Raw genomic sequence first — 17,770 nt, forward strand, 5'->3', positions numbered from 1 at the left:
TTCCACTTGCCACATAGCGTCTCCTGTTACGGTATAACATGATGACGTGAGATCACGTCTGCGCACAGTTTGAAAGTAAATAGGAGGCCGGTATGCGAGCCATGGAATGGCTATTAACCCCAGCATGATGTTAGCACACACCAATCTACCGCTCAGTGCAATTTCATACCTCTTATAGTGTGATATTAAGTTGTAAGATGCAGGCTTCCAGAATTCTTAAAATGGACGTTGCCCTGAATATCCTTACAGTTGAATAGCCCCACAGTTTTCCATAGTGCCCGGTGTGGATCGTGACCTGGAAAGATATGTAAGGAATTTTGTGAGTTGTACGCAGTGATAAAACACATGTTGTAAAGAAAACGCCAATTGTTTGTGTGCCATTTCCGTGCAAACCATTGCAGAAGTTAGGAATGCATATACGTGGAACTTTTGAATTTGCTGATGGAGGGAAAAGCGATGCTATTGTGGTGATAGACTATCATTCCAAATGGGCTGAAGTTAGTGTGGTGAAGGATGTTAAGTCCAGTATGGTTATAAAATTTTGCGAAGAAATATGGAAAAGAGAGGGTTATCCTGAAGACGTAGTGACTGATAATGGCACTCAGTTTACATCTGGAGAATTCAAGGGTTATTCAGTATACTGTGGAATTAAACATATTAAGACAGCAGTAGCAGTTATTGTGGCATTTTCTGCCTTAACAAGCTATATGCAGACAAGCTACAGAGTGTGACCGTCAATCTAGATGGGAACCCTGCTTGTTTAACCATGCATGTACCTCTGCCCATAAAGCCCTAAAGAAGGCCATTAGTATGTCCCCTTGTAACCAGGCTACTACTAGATTGACAAGAAAGGTATATAAGGAAACCCTTTATTAGAAGGAAGAAAGAACTGAGGGAGAAGGCTTGAGCTGAGCTAATTGAAGCAAGTAACAACAAGGAGATGAGGGCTTTTTGGTGGGTGGTCAACTCCACCCCCTTGGCTGGCAGGGATAATGCTGTAATACACTGTCATCCCAGCCCAAGTGTGGGTGGAACATTTCTCTAAAACCTTTGAAATTGAGGATCGTACCCTCCGGGAAGTAGTGAATGGCTCCACTGATGGGTTCGGCATGTCTTTAGCAACAGCCTTTAGTAACTTGATCGAAGTAGCTGATGTTTTACAGGCCATTCAGTAGTGTCCCTCTGGCAAAGCCCCTGGACTTGACAGAATCCCTGCCGATGTTTATAAAACCCTACCAGAAATTTGGCAGCCTTTACTTAAACAATGTTTTGAGATCTGCTGTGACAGACCACTTGAGAGACACCTGGAGAGAGGTGATCACTGTGCCCATTTTTAAGAAGGGAACAAGGCTAGACCACAGTGCTATCATCCAGTTTCCCTCTTTGACAGCTCTGCAAAGATTTTAGGGCGAGTGGTACTAGCAAAATTGGAGACCTGGGCCGTGGCGGCCCATTGCTTATCAGAGGTACAGTTTGGGTTTCATCCACGGTTTGGTACAATCGAACAGACCTTGAATCTTACTCTGATAGCACAAAAATATACCAAGGCCAGAAAAGGCTACGTTCATCTAGCCTTTATGAATCTGTCCTGTGCCTTTGACACAGTTGACAGATCCAAACTGTGGCTGTTATGCCAGACCTGGGGGTGGACAAAGGTGTAATTTCTCTCCTCAGCAGACTCCATGCTTGCCCTTCTGCTAGGGTTCGTTACAGTCAGGAGGGTGATTTGACAGAGTAATTTCCCTCTCTAAAGAGTTAGGGATGTGTGTTGGCACCCTTTCTTTTTCTTCTCTATATAAAGGCCTGGAAGACTATTTGCGCAGGGTGAGGAAGGATTTGCCACTCATTAATTCCCAACCAATCCCAGTATTACTCTAATCGGATGATGCTGCCCTTATTTCAAGGAAAACAAATGGCCTTTAATCTTAGTTGAATGCCTTTAATACTTTTATGAGAAGTCTCTGCATAAGAACAAATAGAACGAAGTCCTATGTGATGAAGAGCGGACCCAAGTTATCTAAAACTAAGACATTTGTCCTTTAGGGCTCAAACACTAAAAGTCCCTAACTTTACTTATCTTGGGGGTCCCGATAGATGTTGGTTTGAACTGGAAATTTTTAATCAGAGTTCGTTTCTGGGTCACATACCAGTGAGGGGAAATGTTGATTGTTTTTTAAAAGTAAATACTCTCCTACTGCGTCTTTTGGAGCTAGGGTGTGGGGTTACAATAGCATGAGCCTCCAGGTAGTGGAGAACAAGTTTCTGAGGAGGTTGCTAGTGGTCTTGAAATCCACCCGGCTGCTTTTTGCCATAATGAGGTTGATTTGAGGTGCATAACCGATTTATATAAGATTACAGCCCCCTATTGCTTTGGGTGAGAGTATGGCTGAATCCTGAAGCTCAATTCTGTAGGTCTGTGATTTCGGATTGTCTGTCATTGGCCCAGTCAATGGATATTCCTTGGCTCAGATGTTAATACTTTATTTTCCTGCTGTGGGGAATATTTCCATGCTCATAAATCTTTGCCAGACAAGACTAACGAGAGAACTAAGGAACTACACTGGCATTTTATTTTTGAATGGAATGAGACTAGCAAGATATTAGGGGACCCGGAGAGCTTGATGTTGTAGCCGGCACACCTTAAGCTGTACCTCACATTCCTTTCTTCTGAGCACCATAGGTTTTTACTCTCCAGATTCTGTTTGAATTCTATACCTTTATCTTTGAAGATTGGATTGGAAAAAGGAGAAAAATAACTTAATGTGGAGCTATCATACCACTCCGCATACTACTACAATGGAAGCTACTTTTTTGTTGTTTATAGGAGGAAACCCATGTACTAAAGTTGTACCATGTTGGATGGGAAAAAAATAAATGATTTTTTTTAATGAGCCTGAGTGCAGGGAAAACAAAATGAATATGATGAAAGAAAGATGAGTGAAGGGGTGTAGTTCCAAAGTTGGGGATTGGGGGTGAACTAGGTTGCTAGGAGGGACCAGGAAGGGTCTATCCAAATGGTCCTTTCCTAAACAGGTGATAAGGGTGAGGAAGTAATGTGTGGAATTAGGTGATGGAATATGAAAAGTGTTGTTAGGTGTAATGGAACAGATATGCGGAATTGGAAGGTTATTGGTAATAAATCCATGGAAAGGAGGAATCAAAGGAGGTATGAATATGGAAGAAATAGAATGAAAGTTGAAAAAGATGCAATGGAAGTGATGAGAGATGGTAGGGTGATCAAAGTGCCTGAATATTTGAAAGACTGTTGCACTGGGTAATAAGAATCATTCATGCTCGAAAAAAGTAGTCAATTTCCTTTTTTGTACATAGTTTTCAATGTTAGCGGAAGGGAGATGAGCCCTTTCAAGGTTTTAAAACTGGTATTTTGGACTTCATGACGACCACTAATCCACTAGAATATAGCGCCACATTAGATGTGCATTGAAAGGGCAGTAAAAAGTCTATCCCTGAAACCTCATTAAGGCACAGATACTCGTTTAGTATGTTGCAGCTTTAGTTTGAAATTAAACGTCTCGTAATTTAATCTGTACCTAAACTTCTACAGTTTTCACAGTTACTGGAGCACATAAGAAGTAAATACACAACGGCACGCACCGTGTTTTAACTTGGGAAGCGAGGATTACATGAAACATGTACTGGATCTGCACTTGTCATTTATCTTAGTATGCAAAACCCCTCCCCTAGTCCCATCAATAAAGAAAAGCCACCAAGACGTATGCTACATTGCAGCTAATTAAGTACTGCATCTAGCTCTGAATAACAGGCAAATTAGTCGGCTCTTAGTAGGTCTTAAATACTATTTGCAAGCGTGAGCTCTTGTGCGAAACCCTAGTTAACCCAGTGTCCATGCATCGGCAGCATATTAAGTTAATTCGTTTTTATTTTATATAGAAATATTTGTGCAAACGCATTCAAGGGGGGGAAATCTAGTTTCTATGCACCACTCAATCCTAAACTTAACATTTCACATACAAGCTGTACAATACAAGGTATGAAACAAATACAAAATCTTACACAGTGATTCCTGTACTGAATGAATAGTCTTGATTTAAACAACACTTTTTTTAGTTTATCTCTGAGACTATTACACTTTGAGGTACTATGAATTGAGGCAGACAGCTGGTTCCAAAGCATAGAGCCTGATACAGAAAAGTGCTTGAGACCAAGCTAGGAACGGTGCCATCCAGGGACAATCGGTGTAGGGTTGACAGTTGAGTGTAGGACCCTTTGGCCTGGAGCAAAATTAAATCATTTGCCAAATATTCGTGGATCTACCTATGAAGGACATTCCAGATAAGAGTGCTGTCATCCAGACTTGTGCGCCCATGCATGACCATTCCAGGCTCTTTCTGAGGTTATGGAAATATTTGTGTTTGGGTACCCAAATGCAGTTCTTGAAGATATGTTTTGGGTGGCTTGAATCGTCATAATACAATGTGGGGCATTCAAATAAATAGCCATACAACAACATCTTGAGAATATAGTGGCTTGACCAAAGTGATTCTCTGCTCAGTGGGCAACCGATGACGAAACTTTGTTAGATTGTAAGGGATGTTAATGGGACAAATTAACAACAGATATTTTGGGTGTAAATAACAGTTCTGTGTCGAAAATAACCCAGGGATTCCTGACTGGTGAAATGGGCTCGGGTGGATGTCCCAAATGTTCAGGCCACGCAAATGAATGTACCTGAGATGACCAGGCCATATTCAAGGATCTTTGTTTTTCCAGCATGGAAACAGAGATAATTCCTTAACATCCAGTTTTAACTGCTGTTAGGCACGGTGATATTACTTCTATCAACATACCGAGATTCTTCCGGACCTGAGTAGTGGGTTTCTTTAGCCTACTCTCGACAATGCCCCACAGAATACCTTCCAGGAATCCTATAGGTGTTTGAGTAGACATTGGGATGGGTTGGAACGCTGGGTACACCACAATGCCTGGGCTGTTGCTGTGGGGTGAACTAACTTAATGTACTTGTCGATGGGGATTGGTATGAAAAGGTCTTGGGCACTCTGGGGTTCTACCTCTCCTACCCAAATGTATTCCACACAAGAAGAATGCCGTGTACTCATGGGTCGCACTCAGAATCCCTTACACAGTCACATGCTCATGTTATCTTTTTACACTCGGTTATAGATTACTCCTTTTAACTCTCACAATGAATTGGTGGTGAAATGTTAGGCACTGAACAAGTAGCATGAACGCAATAGTGGGGATTCCTAAACAGGAGGAAGCTGCTTGTAGGGGAAGTTGTATTTCTTCCAAATATGCTACAGTATTTTTTTTTTTTTTTTTTTTAATTATTATTCTTTGTTTCTCCAGCCCAGCGTTGAGATGGTCTGGGCCATGAAGGCCTACCAGCATGCAGAGGTCTACTTCAATGTGAGTAAATCCGAAATCTATTGGTTTCTAATAGTAGAACGCAATACACTTTTTGGCAGCACTCGGTGGTACTTGTACCTTTTGGGAAGAATGAGGATCCTAAATCCAGCCCAATTTAGCTGCTTGTTTGCTATAAAGGCGTATCTAAAATGATTTCAAAGATCAATACCTTCCCCGTACAATATGAACCTACATTCATTCCAAATATCACTCCATTGCTCTCCAGCAAGATTTGCGAACTACACATCCTACTTGTTATCCAGTGTTCCCATGAATTCAATGTGAATCTTGTTCTTCCCAAGGTTAACTGCGCAGTCCAGGCGATGGTGGGCCACAAATCTAGCAAGACATAGGCTGCTAGTGCTACTTTCTAGCCCCATACATATCAAAGTTCTACAAATGCACCTAGTGCAAGGTTCCAGCTTGATGCTGTAGTTTGCAGCATGCTGTAATCTCACATGGAAGCCATGCATATGTAGCGATTTGCTTAGGAAACTTGTGTTTAGTTTTGGGCCCTCAAACAGTCGCTTGTGTGCTCACCTGTCATATTTTTTGTTGACTTCACTTTTTCTTTTTTTCTGTAAGCTGATTTCGTCTGTGGATCCCAAACATTTGAAGCTAACCAAGCTGGATGACCGCATTTACAGCGATTTCCGGACAACATTTAATGATCTGAAAATTGATGTTGTGGACCCCGAAGAGCTCAAATCGGAAACTGCCAAAGAGGTAGCATGATATACTACATGTGTACTTGTGCAAAACGTGGGAGTGTGTGGGCGCGTGCGCGCATGTGTGGAAAGAAGTGTTATCGGTGCTGTCTCCTTAGAAGCATACAATGCTTAAATACAGATGTATTATGCACAGTAATACTCTCTAGGAAGTGTGAACATTGCTCAAATGTGAGATTTCCAGTTGTTACTGAATTACACTGTGCACTTAAAGTAATGTAAAGCAATGACATCTAGTGTGCTATTATTTTGAGACCAGGATTATTCTCACCAAGTTCTCCTAAAAGATTAAACAAATGTATTTTTGTAGAAGCTCGCTCGTGCTTTCAGATCTCCATGAAGCCTGTCTTTCTGAAATAAGTTTCAGATTGTTCTCACTGTTCAGAGAAAGATGTAGGGATAAATTCACTTGAGAAATTCCAGCAGTTTGGCAACTTGTATGATGGAGCTGAAATATTGTGTGACTGCATTCGTATAGCACCTCGAAGGCTCCAGCAAGCTTTCAGGAGGCCAAGTACTAGGTCTTCTCTGTTTGCTGTTCGTTATAGGTGAAACATTTCGTTATAGAGTGCCCTGTGCGGTAATAACTTTAATGTCTTGGTGACTCCTGTGGTACGAGCTTGCATTTGTGGATTACTGAACGGGAGAGGCTGGTGGCGACCCAGGCTGGGTTGGGTCCTTGCTGGCGATTCATCTTAAAGGTACTGTTAAGAGAGCTGTGTGGAGATAGAGGCTTAACGGCCCTGAACTTCATAACTAGCCTCTCTGTTTGTTCGACTTGATTGATCTGAAGGGGCTGCAGTTTGGCAAAGAAGATTGACTGGGACTGCCCTTGCTCCTTCCCCTCCCCCCCCCCCCTTCAAACCACCACCACCCCACGTTTGCCTTCTGAGAATTCGGTGGTTGTGTCTAGGCTGGCTCTCTCCAGTGGCTTTATTTCTTTTATATCTACCCCTCCCCCCCCCCCCCCCCCAACAATATGTCTATTTGCCCAAAGGTAACAAGCCCCTCTTTAGTTGGGCACGCTTTATCCCCGGTCCCCCTCAGGAGGGTTAAAAGTGGTAATCGTTGAAAGAACCCACAAAAGAGCAACCCCTCAGGATTCCAAACAGCTGACTGTGGACGTAGATGCTTCTCTTTCTCACACGATTGTGCCATTAATTATGAAGGAACTTGTCAGGGTGGTAGAGGACAGTGTTGGCAGTTTATTGGCAGGGCATTTTGAGAGATTAATGAACCTTCTGAAGGCAGAGATCTCACCTTTGGTTTCCCGCTTAAATTCTATAGAGGGAAAGTTAGCAACCTTTGCCCTGGGGACCATCTCTCATTTCGATTCAGAAACTAGGGATAAGTCTAGTGGCGACAGGAGGAGCGAGCAGAGGGAGGGTGGTAATAGGCCCATATAGAAACTCTCAAAGTTCAAGAATGTGAACTGAATATCCCTGTCCCCAGAGACAAGTTGGCAGTAAAGTCTTGTCGGCCCGCCTTGGTACAGGATGTAATGTCGGTATTGAAGGCTGTAACCCACGGGAGCTTAGCAGGGGAAGGCTTTGGGAGGGATTCTATGCCAACAGTATCTGATAAGGTAGTTGTTGATCTTCCCCCAGCTGCAAGCTCTTATGTGGTTATTTTGACAGGAGTACTTCCCGTTCGGCAAACGATGTGTGAGCCTGACAGTGAGCTTTTTAATAAGACCTTAGATTGGCTTGTTCATTTTAGAGGCTTGCCTCCGCACCATGCTAGTGACATTCTACTGGTCTGCAGATGTGCGTGGATAGGCCCCGACCCTAGCGATATTAATGGGGATTACGTTATTGTTAATTTTGGATTCCCATTTCTGGCGCATAATCTGTTCAGTCCAAGTGTTTATACCTCAGGGAGACGCAAGATCTCCCTGGCGCCCCTGGGCTATTTTTATAAATCTTTTGCCCTCTGTTCCCACAGATCTATTCCTCCCTAGAAAACAGTCTGTTAGATTGGGTCCTGTGGCAAGGGCTCAGGCAGGGCCTCTTTTGCTCCCCCCTGTTATCTCCTCCGAGAACGTAACTAGCCATAGGCCTGTAGGGCCATCCTTAAGTATAGCCTTCTCCCCTGCTACTCCAACATGTAAGATTTGAAGCACTGTCAGATATAGATTGACACCGGTCTGAGCCCAGTATTACTGTAGGTTCCATCGCATTTTTGGAAGTGTCCGTTCCTAAGAATGGTGTTAAGGGTAGACTGGCTGGTTCTAGTGACGCTCATTCTTTTACAATACTTAGCTGGAATGTTGAGGGGTTGAAGGCAAAAGCCAAAAATGAGGACTGGCAAGCTTTTATTTCTAGGCATATCAATCATGGCCCTACGGGAAACCTGGATTACGGACTCGATATGCTGTTAGGACTGTGTGTGTTATTTTAGCCCAGCTAAAGGAAGGCTTGCCATCTGGATTAATTTGAGTCTGCAAGTTGATGTTAGTTTGTTGTTGTTTGTTGTTTGTTGTTGTTAACTTTTATTTTATTGGCATTTCAGTTGAAGGTAAAGCAGGTATAACACAACACCTTGTTCCTTTCATGACGTACATCTTGGCATTTGTACAAGTGACAGAATTAAGTTTTACAGAGGTTGTGAACTTTCTGCATTACATGGTACTTTCGTTTTGTAGCTAAGGTTATCACTCCTCTGTTAGGATACAAGTAGAACTCAATTGTTCAGCGAATCTTATTAGCGACCTGGAGCGGAGGGGGAGTAAGAATATAGGTAATCATGTCACATAAGGCCACTGTCCTGCGTCCCCATTCGTACGTATTCATGCCATCTAAGGATTACCAATCAACTCAGTTGGCTGTAATAATTATAAAGAGAGCCAACCAGAAATGAACCCAACAATATAACAAAGCTAGAAAAACTAAGAACTAATAATCTGCCCGTGGTCCTCGTATGTATGCAAGCAGGCTGTGTGACGATATTAGGTAAGTAAATCCTCTTTTATGTACTATCTTGAAGTCCGTGCGTGAGGATAATTCACCGATGAAGTGGGTGTGCAGGGGAGGTAACCACTTGTTCATGTGCCATTCCCCTGGGCATTCTGAAGTCGTCTCCAGAGCGCTCTCCCTATATCTCTCTCCTATAAACTCATTATAGTGCTTCCTGTATCTCTTTCCAGGTCTGTGTCTACTCCTGTAGCACTGTTTTCTCAGCCATCCATGACCTCTGTCCACAGTGGGGCCAATGGCCTACTCCTCATCCCCTTGCTTTCTTCCCTGTTCAGGGCTCTCTCCTCCACCCTACCCCATCTCGTGACATCTAGTGTCCAAGTCTGTAGGCTAGGACCCTGAGCATGTTTCCATGCCATCGATCATCATCGCTTACCCAGCACCAGGGCCAGATCAACAAATCTGTTGCCCACTTTATTGGGGCGCGGCCTAGCAAATAACCCCAGGAGGCATGTCTCCATCGTAGTCTCTAGTCGTCTATGCAGTGCATAGTTCATTTTATGTATGACCCCTCTCCAAAATTCTTGCAGCTGTGGACATTCCCATGTCATGTGATTGAATCCCGCACCTGGTAATCGGAACCTTGGGCAGCACATTGATTTTCCCCACCCCCAAATATATGAGCATCTGCCGACATGGGGTTAGGTAAGTCCTGTGCGTGTAGTTATATTGTATATATTTTAGTTGGGTGTTTTGGGAGACCGAGGGAGCGTATGCAAGAATTCTGTTCCATTCTTTGTCAGTGAGGGGTCTATCCAAGTCCATCTCCCACTTAGCCCGGAGAGCATCCATCGAATTATGCACCATTGCCAGTAGTGCCCTAAAAAGCCATGAGACCAAATATGAGCCCCCCCCCCCCCCCCCCCCCCCCCCATGGACAGCATAGTCTGTAGGACCTTGTGTGTGGGAGGTTCACCCTCCATCCCTCTCGTGAGGGTCCGAATAGTCCCCACCATTGCCTCATATGTCAGAAACTGCCCGCAAGATAAACCAGTCTGGTCCGCAAGATCCTCAAACAGGATCAGCATTCCCTGACTATATTGTGCGCCTAGCTTATGCAAGTCCGTGGCCGTCCAACAGCGTAGTTGTCGCTTTGTAAAACAAGAGAGGGGGTCACCATGGGGCATTCCCACTAGTGGTATATCCAGTGTGTGTTCCTCTAAGGACTCTCCGCCAGTTGGCTAGGGCTGTTGTCAGTAATACTCCCTTCCTAGTGCCTCCTGTGGTAGGCAGAAGCAGCCCATCTACTAGTCCGCCCCTACTGAGATCTCCCCCATCTACTGTCAGCTCCCTAAGCCCCACTCCACTGAGCCACTGCGCGGGCCGCTAGAAAATAAAGTCGGGGACTCCAAGCCCCCCATCGTCCGGGGACAGTCAGAGTGGCCAGTGCCACTCGCTGCTGTCCACTATCCCAAATCAGTTCCCTAAGCAGCATGTCCAACGGTCAAAACCAAGAGGGCTGCAGGGTAATAGGTAAGTTAGTAAAATAACAGAGCAGTCTGGGCAGCACAGCCATCTTAATAAGAGATATGCGTGCCATAATCGGCAAGCAAAGGGAGCGCCAGAAGGCGACACTGGACCGCAGTGCCTGAATCGCTGGACCCAAGTTGCCCTCTCTGAGGTCTTGTATCTCATGATAAATCTGGATGCCCAGATAGCGGAAGGTAGGTTGATGTTACAGTTATAGACTCTGGGAGTTTGGCCCTGCTACCCTTGCTTATACAGGGCAAATTGTCACGGTTTTCCTTTTTTATATTGTGAATTTTTCTAAAAATGAATTTGTGAGTAGATCTTGCACTCATTTAAGTGCTTTGTTTAATTTTTTTGGTCACCTTACAGCCTACACGGATGTTGTCAAAGCGCAGCCATGCCTCCTTTTGTGTGTTTTAAAAAAAGAATTTTATGCTAAGTTTGGGGAGTCTAATATGAATATAAGTAGCCTGAATTATGCGTTAATTTGATCGGGTAGAGATGGTGGGGGGAAGAATTAGCAACTTATATCACTACAATGGATTTGACCTTATCTGCAGTTTTGAGGAGATAACCCGATCAGGCCGTCCTTTAGAGGTCGGCAGAAGGATTCAATCAATCAGTCATTTGTAAAGCGTGCTACTCACCCGCTAGGGTCTCAAGGCTCTAAAGGGGGGAGGGGGGGAGAAGAGGAGAGGAGAAGGACTGCTACTGCTCGAATAACCAGGTCTTGAGGCGTTTCCTGAAGGTCAGGAGGTCCAGTTCGATGGATGCGAGGGCAAGGTTGGCGCGGGTGGGAGTGTAGAAGGTGAGTCGCTCGTTGAGGTAGGAAGGGCCCATGATGTGAAGTGTGTGGACGTGGATGAGGAGTCTGAAGGTTATACTCTTGGTGACGGGAAGCCAGTGTCGGTCTCGGTTATTGATTATATTTGTAACTTGTAATTTTGTGCCCTGGTTTTTCAAGGTAGAGCTAATTCAGACAGTGTGGGGGGACCGGAACTCCCTTCTAGTCAGGGAGTCATTCCTGTTAAATAGGCATATTTGCCTTGTTCGGCCTGCTGGGGTTATTAGACACACTGCAGATGGTCTAATGCTAATTCGGTGTCTTAGAGTCCCTCTGGATCTTATCCTTAAGGGTCTGCAAGACCGATTTTTAAACTGCTTCAGGTGTGCCAGTGGGGGATGGAATGCTTGAGAGCTATGATTGTTTGATGCAAGGTGTTAGAAATTTTATCCTCCAACCCGTCTGGCCCAGCATGGCAGGTCCTCGTTGGTTTGATGCACAATGTTCATCAGCCAGTCGTAGAAATGTCTTAGGGTCAGACTGGGTCTCATTTCAGTGCAATTTATCATATGGAGGAAGATCCAGATATGAGTGGGTCTTCAGAACTCAAGTTGTGGAATTCCAGGCCCCTTTTTGCTTTACTGTGTGAAGTGCAGGCGGCTATACAGCAATGTTCAGACAAGAAAGCACCGGGGCCTGATGGGATCCCAGTGGATCATATAAAATGTAAAGTGGATTTGTGGGGCACTCTAATTACTAATACTGTTATTAACTAATTCAACCTTATGATTCCTCGTTCTTGGGCCATGTCTACCGTCGTCCCCATATTTAAGAAGGGCGACCGTGCTTCACCTAAAGGTTACAGACCAATATCCCGAATTGACAGTGCTGTTAATATTATAGCTCAGGTGGTGTTTAATAGCCTTTCATTTTGTGCTGAAGAAAATAATATTCTTTGTCCTTTCCAGTTGGTTTTTGGTCAGGGGTGGGTACAGTGGAGCAATGTCCGAATCAGAGTCTGTTGATTGGAAAATATATGTTGATTGTACATGGCTCACTGTACCTGGCCTTCATGGATCGTTCTACAGCTTTTGACCATGTGAATCAAACTGGGGACGATATTATTAGATCTGGGGAAGGATTTACCAGTAGTTAATCTCTCCAGTGGCTTTATTTCTTTTATATCTACCCCTCCCCCCCCCCCCCCCCCCCCACAATATGTCTATTTGCCCAAAGGTAACAAGCCCCTCTTTAGTTGGGCACGCTTTATCCCCGGTCCCCCTCAGGAGGGTTAAAAGTGGTAATCGTTGAAAGAACCCACAAAAGAGCAACCCCTCAGGATTCCAAACAGCTGACTGTGGACGTAGATGCTTCTCTTTCTCACACGATTGTGCCATTAATTATGAAGGAACTTGTCAGGGTGGTAGAGGACAGTGTTGGCAGTTTATTGGCAGGGCATTTTGAGAGATTAATGAACCTTCTGAAGGCAGAGATCTCACCTTTGGTTTCCCGCTTAAATTCTATAGAGGGAAAGTTAGCAACCTTTGCCCTGGGGACCATCTCTCATTTCGATTCAGAAACTAGGGATAAGTCTAGTGGCGACAGGAGGAGCGAGCAGAGGGAGGGTGGTAATAGGCCCATATAGAAACTCTCAAAGTTCAAGAATGTGAACTGAATATCCCTGTCCCCAGAGACAAGTTGGCAGTAAAGTCTTGTCGGCCCGCCTTGGTACAGGATGTAATGTCGGTATTGAAGGCTGTAACCCACGGGAGCTTAGCAGGGGAAGGCTTTGGGAGGGATTCTATGCCAACAGTATCTGATAAGGTAGTTGTTGATCTTCCCCCAGCTGCAAGCTCTTATGTGGTTATTTTGACAGGAGTACTTCCCGTTCGGCAAACGATGTGTGAGCCTGACAGTGAGCTTTTTAATAAGACCTTAGATTGGCTTGTTCATTTTAGAGGCTTGCCTCCGCACCATGCTAGTGACATTCTACTGGTCTGCAGATGTGCGTGGATAGGCCCCGACCCTAGCGATATTAATGGGGATTACGTTATTGTTAATTTTGGATTCCCATTTCTGGCGCATAATCTGTTCAGTCCAAGTGTTTATACCTCAGGGAGACGCAAGATCTCCCTGGCGCCCCTGGGCTATTTTTATAAATCTTTTGCCCTCTGTTCCCACAGATCTATTCCTCCCTAGAAAACAGTCTGTTAGATTGGGTCCTGTGGCAAGGGCTCAGGCAGGGCCTCTTTTGCTCCCCCCTGTTATCTCCTCCGAGAACGTAACTAGCCATAGGCCTGTAGGGCCATCCTTAAGTATAGCCTTCTCCCCTGCTACTCCAACATGTAAGATTTGAAGCACTGTCAGATATAGATTGACGCCGGTCTGAGCCCAGTATTACTGTAGGTTCCATCGCATTTTTGGAAGTGTCCGTTCCTAAGAATGGTGTTAAGGGTAGACTGGCTGGTTCTAGTGACGCTCATTCTTTTACAATACTTAGCTGGAATGTTGAGGGGTTGAAGGCAAAAGCCAAAAATGAGGACTGGCAAGCTTTTATTTCTAGGCATATCAATCATGGCCCTACGGGAAACCTGGATTACGGACTCGATATGCTGTTAGGACTGTGTGTGTTATTTTAGCCCAGCTAAAGGAAGGCTTGCCATCTGGATTAATTTGAGTCTGCAAGTTGATGTTAGTTTGTTGTTGTTTGTTGTTTGTTGTTGTTAACTTTTATTTTATTGGCATTTCAGTTGAAGGTAAAGCAGGTATAACACAACACCTTGTTCCTTTCATGACGTACATCTTGGCATTTGTACAAGTGACAGAATTAAGTTTTACAGAGGTTGTGAACTTTCTGCATTACATGGTACTTTCGTTTTGTAGCTAAGGTTATCACTCCTCTGTTAGGATACAAGTAGAACTCAATTGTTCAGCGAATCTTATTAGCGACCTGGAGCGGAGGGGGAGTAAGAATATAGGTAATCATGTCACATAAGGCCACTGTCCTGCGTCCCCATTCGTACGTATTCATGCCATCTAAGGATTACCAATCAACTCAGTTGGCTGTAATAATTATAAAGAGAGCCAACCAGAAATGAACCCAACAATATAACAAAGCTAGAAAAACTAAGAACTAATAATCTGCCCGTGGTCCTCGTATGTATGCAAGCAGGCTGTGTGACGATATTAGGTAAGTAAATCCTCTTTTATGTACTATCTTGAAGTCCGTGCGTGAGGATAATTCACCGATGAAGTGGGTGTGCAGGGGAGGTAACCACTTGTTCATGTGCCATTCCCCTGGGCATTCTGAAGTCGTCTCCAGAGCGCTCTCCCTATATCTCTCTCCTATAAACTCATTATAGTGCTTCCTGTATCTCTTTCCAGGTCTGTGTCTACTCCTGTAGCACTGTTTTCTCAGCCATCCATGACCTCTGTCCACAGTGGGGCCAATGGCCTACTCCTCATCCCCTTGCTTTCTTCCCTGTTCAGGGCTCTCTCCTCCACCCTACCCCATCTCGTGACATCTAGTGTCCAAGTCTGTAGGCTAGGACCCTGAGCATGTTTCCATGCCATCGATCATCATCGCTTACCCAGCACCAGGGCCAGATCAACAAATCTGTTGCCCACTTTATTGGGGCGCGGCCTAGCAAATAACCCCAGGAGGCATGTCTCCATCGTAGTCTCTAGTCGTCTATGCAGTGCATAGTTCATTTTATGTATGACCCCTCTCCAAAATTCTTGCAGCTGTGGACATTCCCATGTCATGTGATTGAATCCCGCACCTGGTAATCGGAACCTTGGGCAGCACATTGATTTTCCCCACCCCCAAATATATGAGCATCTGCCGACATGGGGTTAGGTAAGTCCTGTGCGTGTAGTTATATTGTATATATTTTAGTTGGGTGTTTTGGGAGACCGAGGGAGCGTATGCAAGAATTCTGTTCCATTCTTTGTCAGTGAGGGGTCTATCCAAGTCCATCTCCCACTTAGCCCGGAGAGCATCCATCGAATTATGCACCATTGCCAGTAGTGCCCTAAAAAGCCATGAGACCAAATATGAGCCCCCCCCCCCCCCCCCCCCATGGACAGCATAGTCTGTAGGACCTTGTGTGTGGGAGGTTCACCCTCCATCCCTCTCGTGAGGGTCCGAATAGTCCCCACCATTGCCTCATATGTCAGAAACTGCCCGCAAGATAAACCAGTCTGGTCCGCAAGATCCTCAAACAGGATCAGCATTCCCTGACTATATTGTGCGCCTAGCTTATGCAAGTCCGTGGCCGTCCAACAGCGTAGTTGTCGCTTTGTAAAACAAGAGAGGGGGTCACCATGGGGCATTCCCACTAGTGGTATATCCAGTGTGTGTTCCTCTAAGGACTCTCCGCCAGTTGGCTAGGGCTGTTGTCAGTAATACTCCCTTCCTAGTGCCTCCTGTGGTAGGCAGAAGCAGCCCATCTACTAGTCCGCCCCTACTGAGATCTCCCCCATCTACTGTCAGCTCCCTAAGCCCCACTCCACTGAGCCACTGCGCGGGCCGCTAGAAAATAAAGTCGGGGACTCCAAGCCCCCCATCGTCCGGGGACAGTCAGAGTGGCCAGTGCCACTCGCTGCTGTCCACTATCCCAAATCAGTTCCCTAAGCAGCATGTCCAACGGTCAAAACCAAGAGGGCTGCAGGGTAATAGGTAAGTTAGTAAAATAACAGAGCAGTCTGGGCAGCACAGCCATCTTAATAAGAGATATGCGTGCCATAATCGGCAAGCAAAGGGAGCGCCAGAAGGCGACACTGGACCGCAGTGCCTGAATCGCTGGACCCAAGTTGCCCTCTCTGAGGTCTTGTATCTCATGATAAATCTGGATGCCCAGATAGCGGAAGGTAGGTTGATGTTACAGTTATAGACTCTGGGAGTTTGGCCCTGCTACCCTTGCTTATACAGGGCAAATTGTCACGGTTTTCCTTTTTTATATTGTGAATTTTTCTAAAAATGAATTTGTGAGTAGATCTTGCACTCATTTAAGTGCTTTGTTTAATTTTTTTGGTCACCTTACAGCCTACACGGATGTTGTCAAAGCGCAGCCATGCCTCCTTTTGTGTGTTTTAAAAAAAGAATTTTATGCTAAGTTTGGGGAGTCTAATATGAATATAAGTAGCCTGAATTATGCGTTAATTTGATCGGGTAGAGATGGTGGGGGGAAGAATTAGCAACTTATATCACTACAATGGATTTGACCTTATCTGCAGTTTTGAGGAGATAACCCGATCAGGCCGTCCTTTAGAGGTCGGCAGAAGGATTCAATCAATCAGTCATTTGTAAAGCGTGCTACTCACCCGCTAGGGTCTCAAGGCTCTAAAGGGGGGAGGGGGGGAGAAGAGGAGAGGAGAAGGACTGCTACTGCTCGAATAACCAGGTCTTGAGGCGTTTCCTGAAGGTCAGGAGGTCCAGTTCGATGGATGCGAGGGCAAGGTTGGCGCGGGTGGGAGTGTAGAAGGTGAGTCGCTCGTTGAGGTAGGAAGGGCCCATGATGTGAAGTGTGTGGACGTGGATGAGGAGTCTGAAGGTTATACTCTTGGTGACGGGAAGCCAGTGTCGGTCTCGGTTATTGATTATATTTGTAACTTGTAATTTTGTGCCCTGGTTTTTCAAGGTAGAGCTAATTCAGACAGTGTGGGGGGACCGGAACTCCCTTCTAGTCAGGGAGTCATTCCTGTTAAATAGGCATATTTGCCTTGTTCGGCCTGCTGGGGTTATTAGACACACTGCAGATGGTCTAATGCTAATTCGGTGTCTTAGAGTCCCTCTGGATCTTATCCTTAAGGGTCTGCAAGACCGATTTTTAAACTGCTTCAGGTGTGCCAGTGGGGGATGGAATGCTTGAGAGCTATGATTGTTTGATGCAAGGTGTTAGAAATTTTATCCTCCAACCCGTCTGGCCCAGCATGGCAGGTCCTCGTTGGTTTGATGCACAATGTTCATCAGCCAGTCGTAGAAATGTCTTAGGGTCAGACTGGGTCTCATTTCAGTGCAATTTATCATATGGAGGAAGATCCAGATATGAGTGGGTCTTCAGAACTCAAGTTGTGGAATTCCAGGCCCCTTTTTGCTTTACTGTGTGAAGTGCAGGCGGCTATACAGCAATGTTCAGACAAGAAAGCACCGGGGCCTGATGGGATCCCAGTGGATCATATAAAATGTAAAGTGGATTTGTGGGGCACTCTAATTACTAATACTGTTATTAACTAATTCAACCTTATGATTCCTCGTTCTTGGGCCATGTCTACCGTCGTCCCCATATTTAAGAAGGGCGACCGTGCTTCACCTAAAGGTTACAGACCAATATCCCGAATTGACAGTGCTGTTAATATTATAGCTCAGGTGGTGTTTAATAGCCTTTCATTTTGTGCTGAAG

General features: G+C 45.1%; 1 protein-coding gene across 1 annotated transcript in view; it reads left to right on the plus strand.

Moving 5' to 3' along the window:
* The window catches only part of PBDC1 (polysaccharide biosynthesis domain containing 1), an 83,634-nt gene that overhangs the window by 17,451 nt on the left and 48,413 nt on the right, over positions 1-17,770 (plus strand). Inside the window, exons 3-4 of the mRNA XM_069213987.1 lie at positions 5,350-5,409; positions 5,995-6,135. Coding sequence (XP_069070088.1) covers positions 5,350-5,409; positions 5,995-6,135 — 201 coding nt within the window. The remainder of the gene's footprint in view (positions 1-5,349; positions 5,410-5,994; positions 6,136-17,770) is intronic.

This window comes from Pleurodeles waltl, chromosome 11 (genome assembly GCF_031143425.1).
Source record: "Pleurodeles waltl isolate 20211129_DDA chromosome 11, aPleWal1.hap1.20221129, whole genome shotgun sequence".
Taxonomy (NCBI): domain Eukaryota; kingdom Metazoa; phylum Chordata; class Amphibia; order Caudata; family Salamandridae; genus Pleurodeles; species Pleurodeles waltl.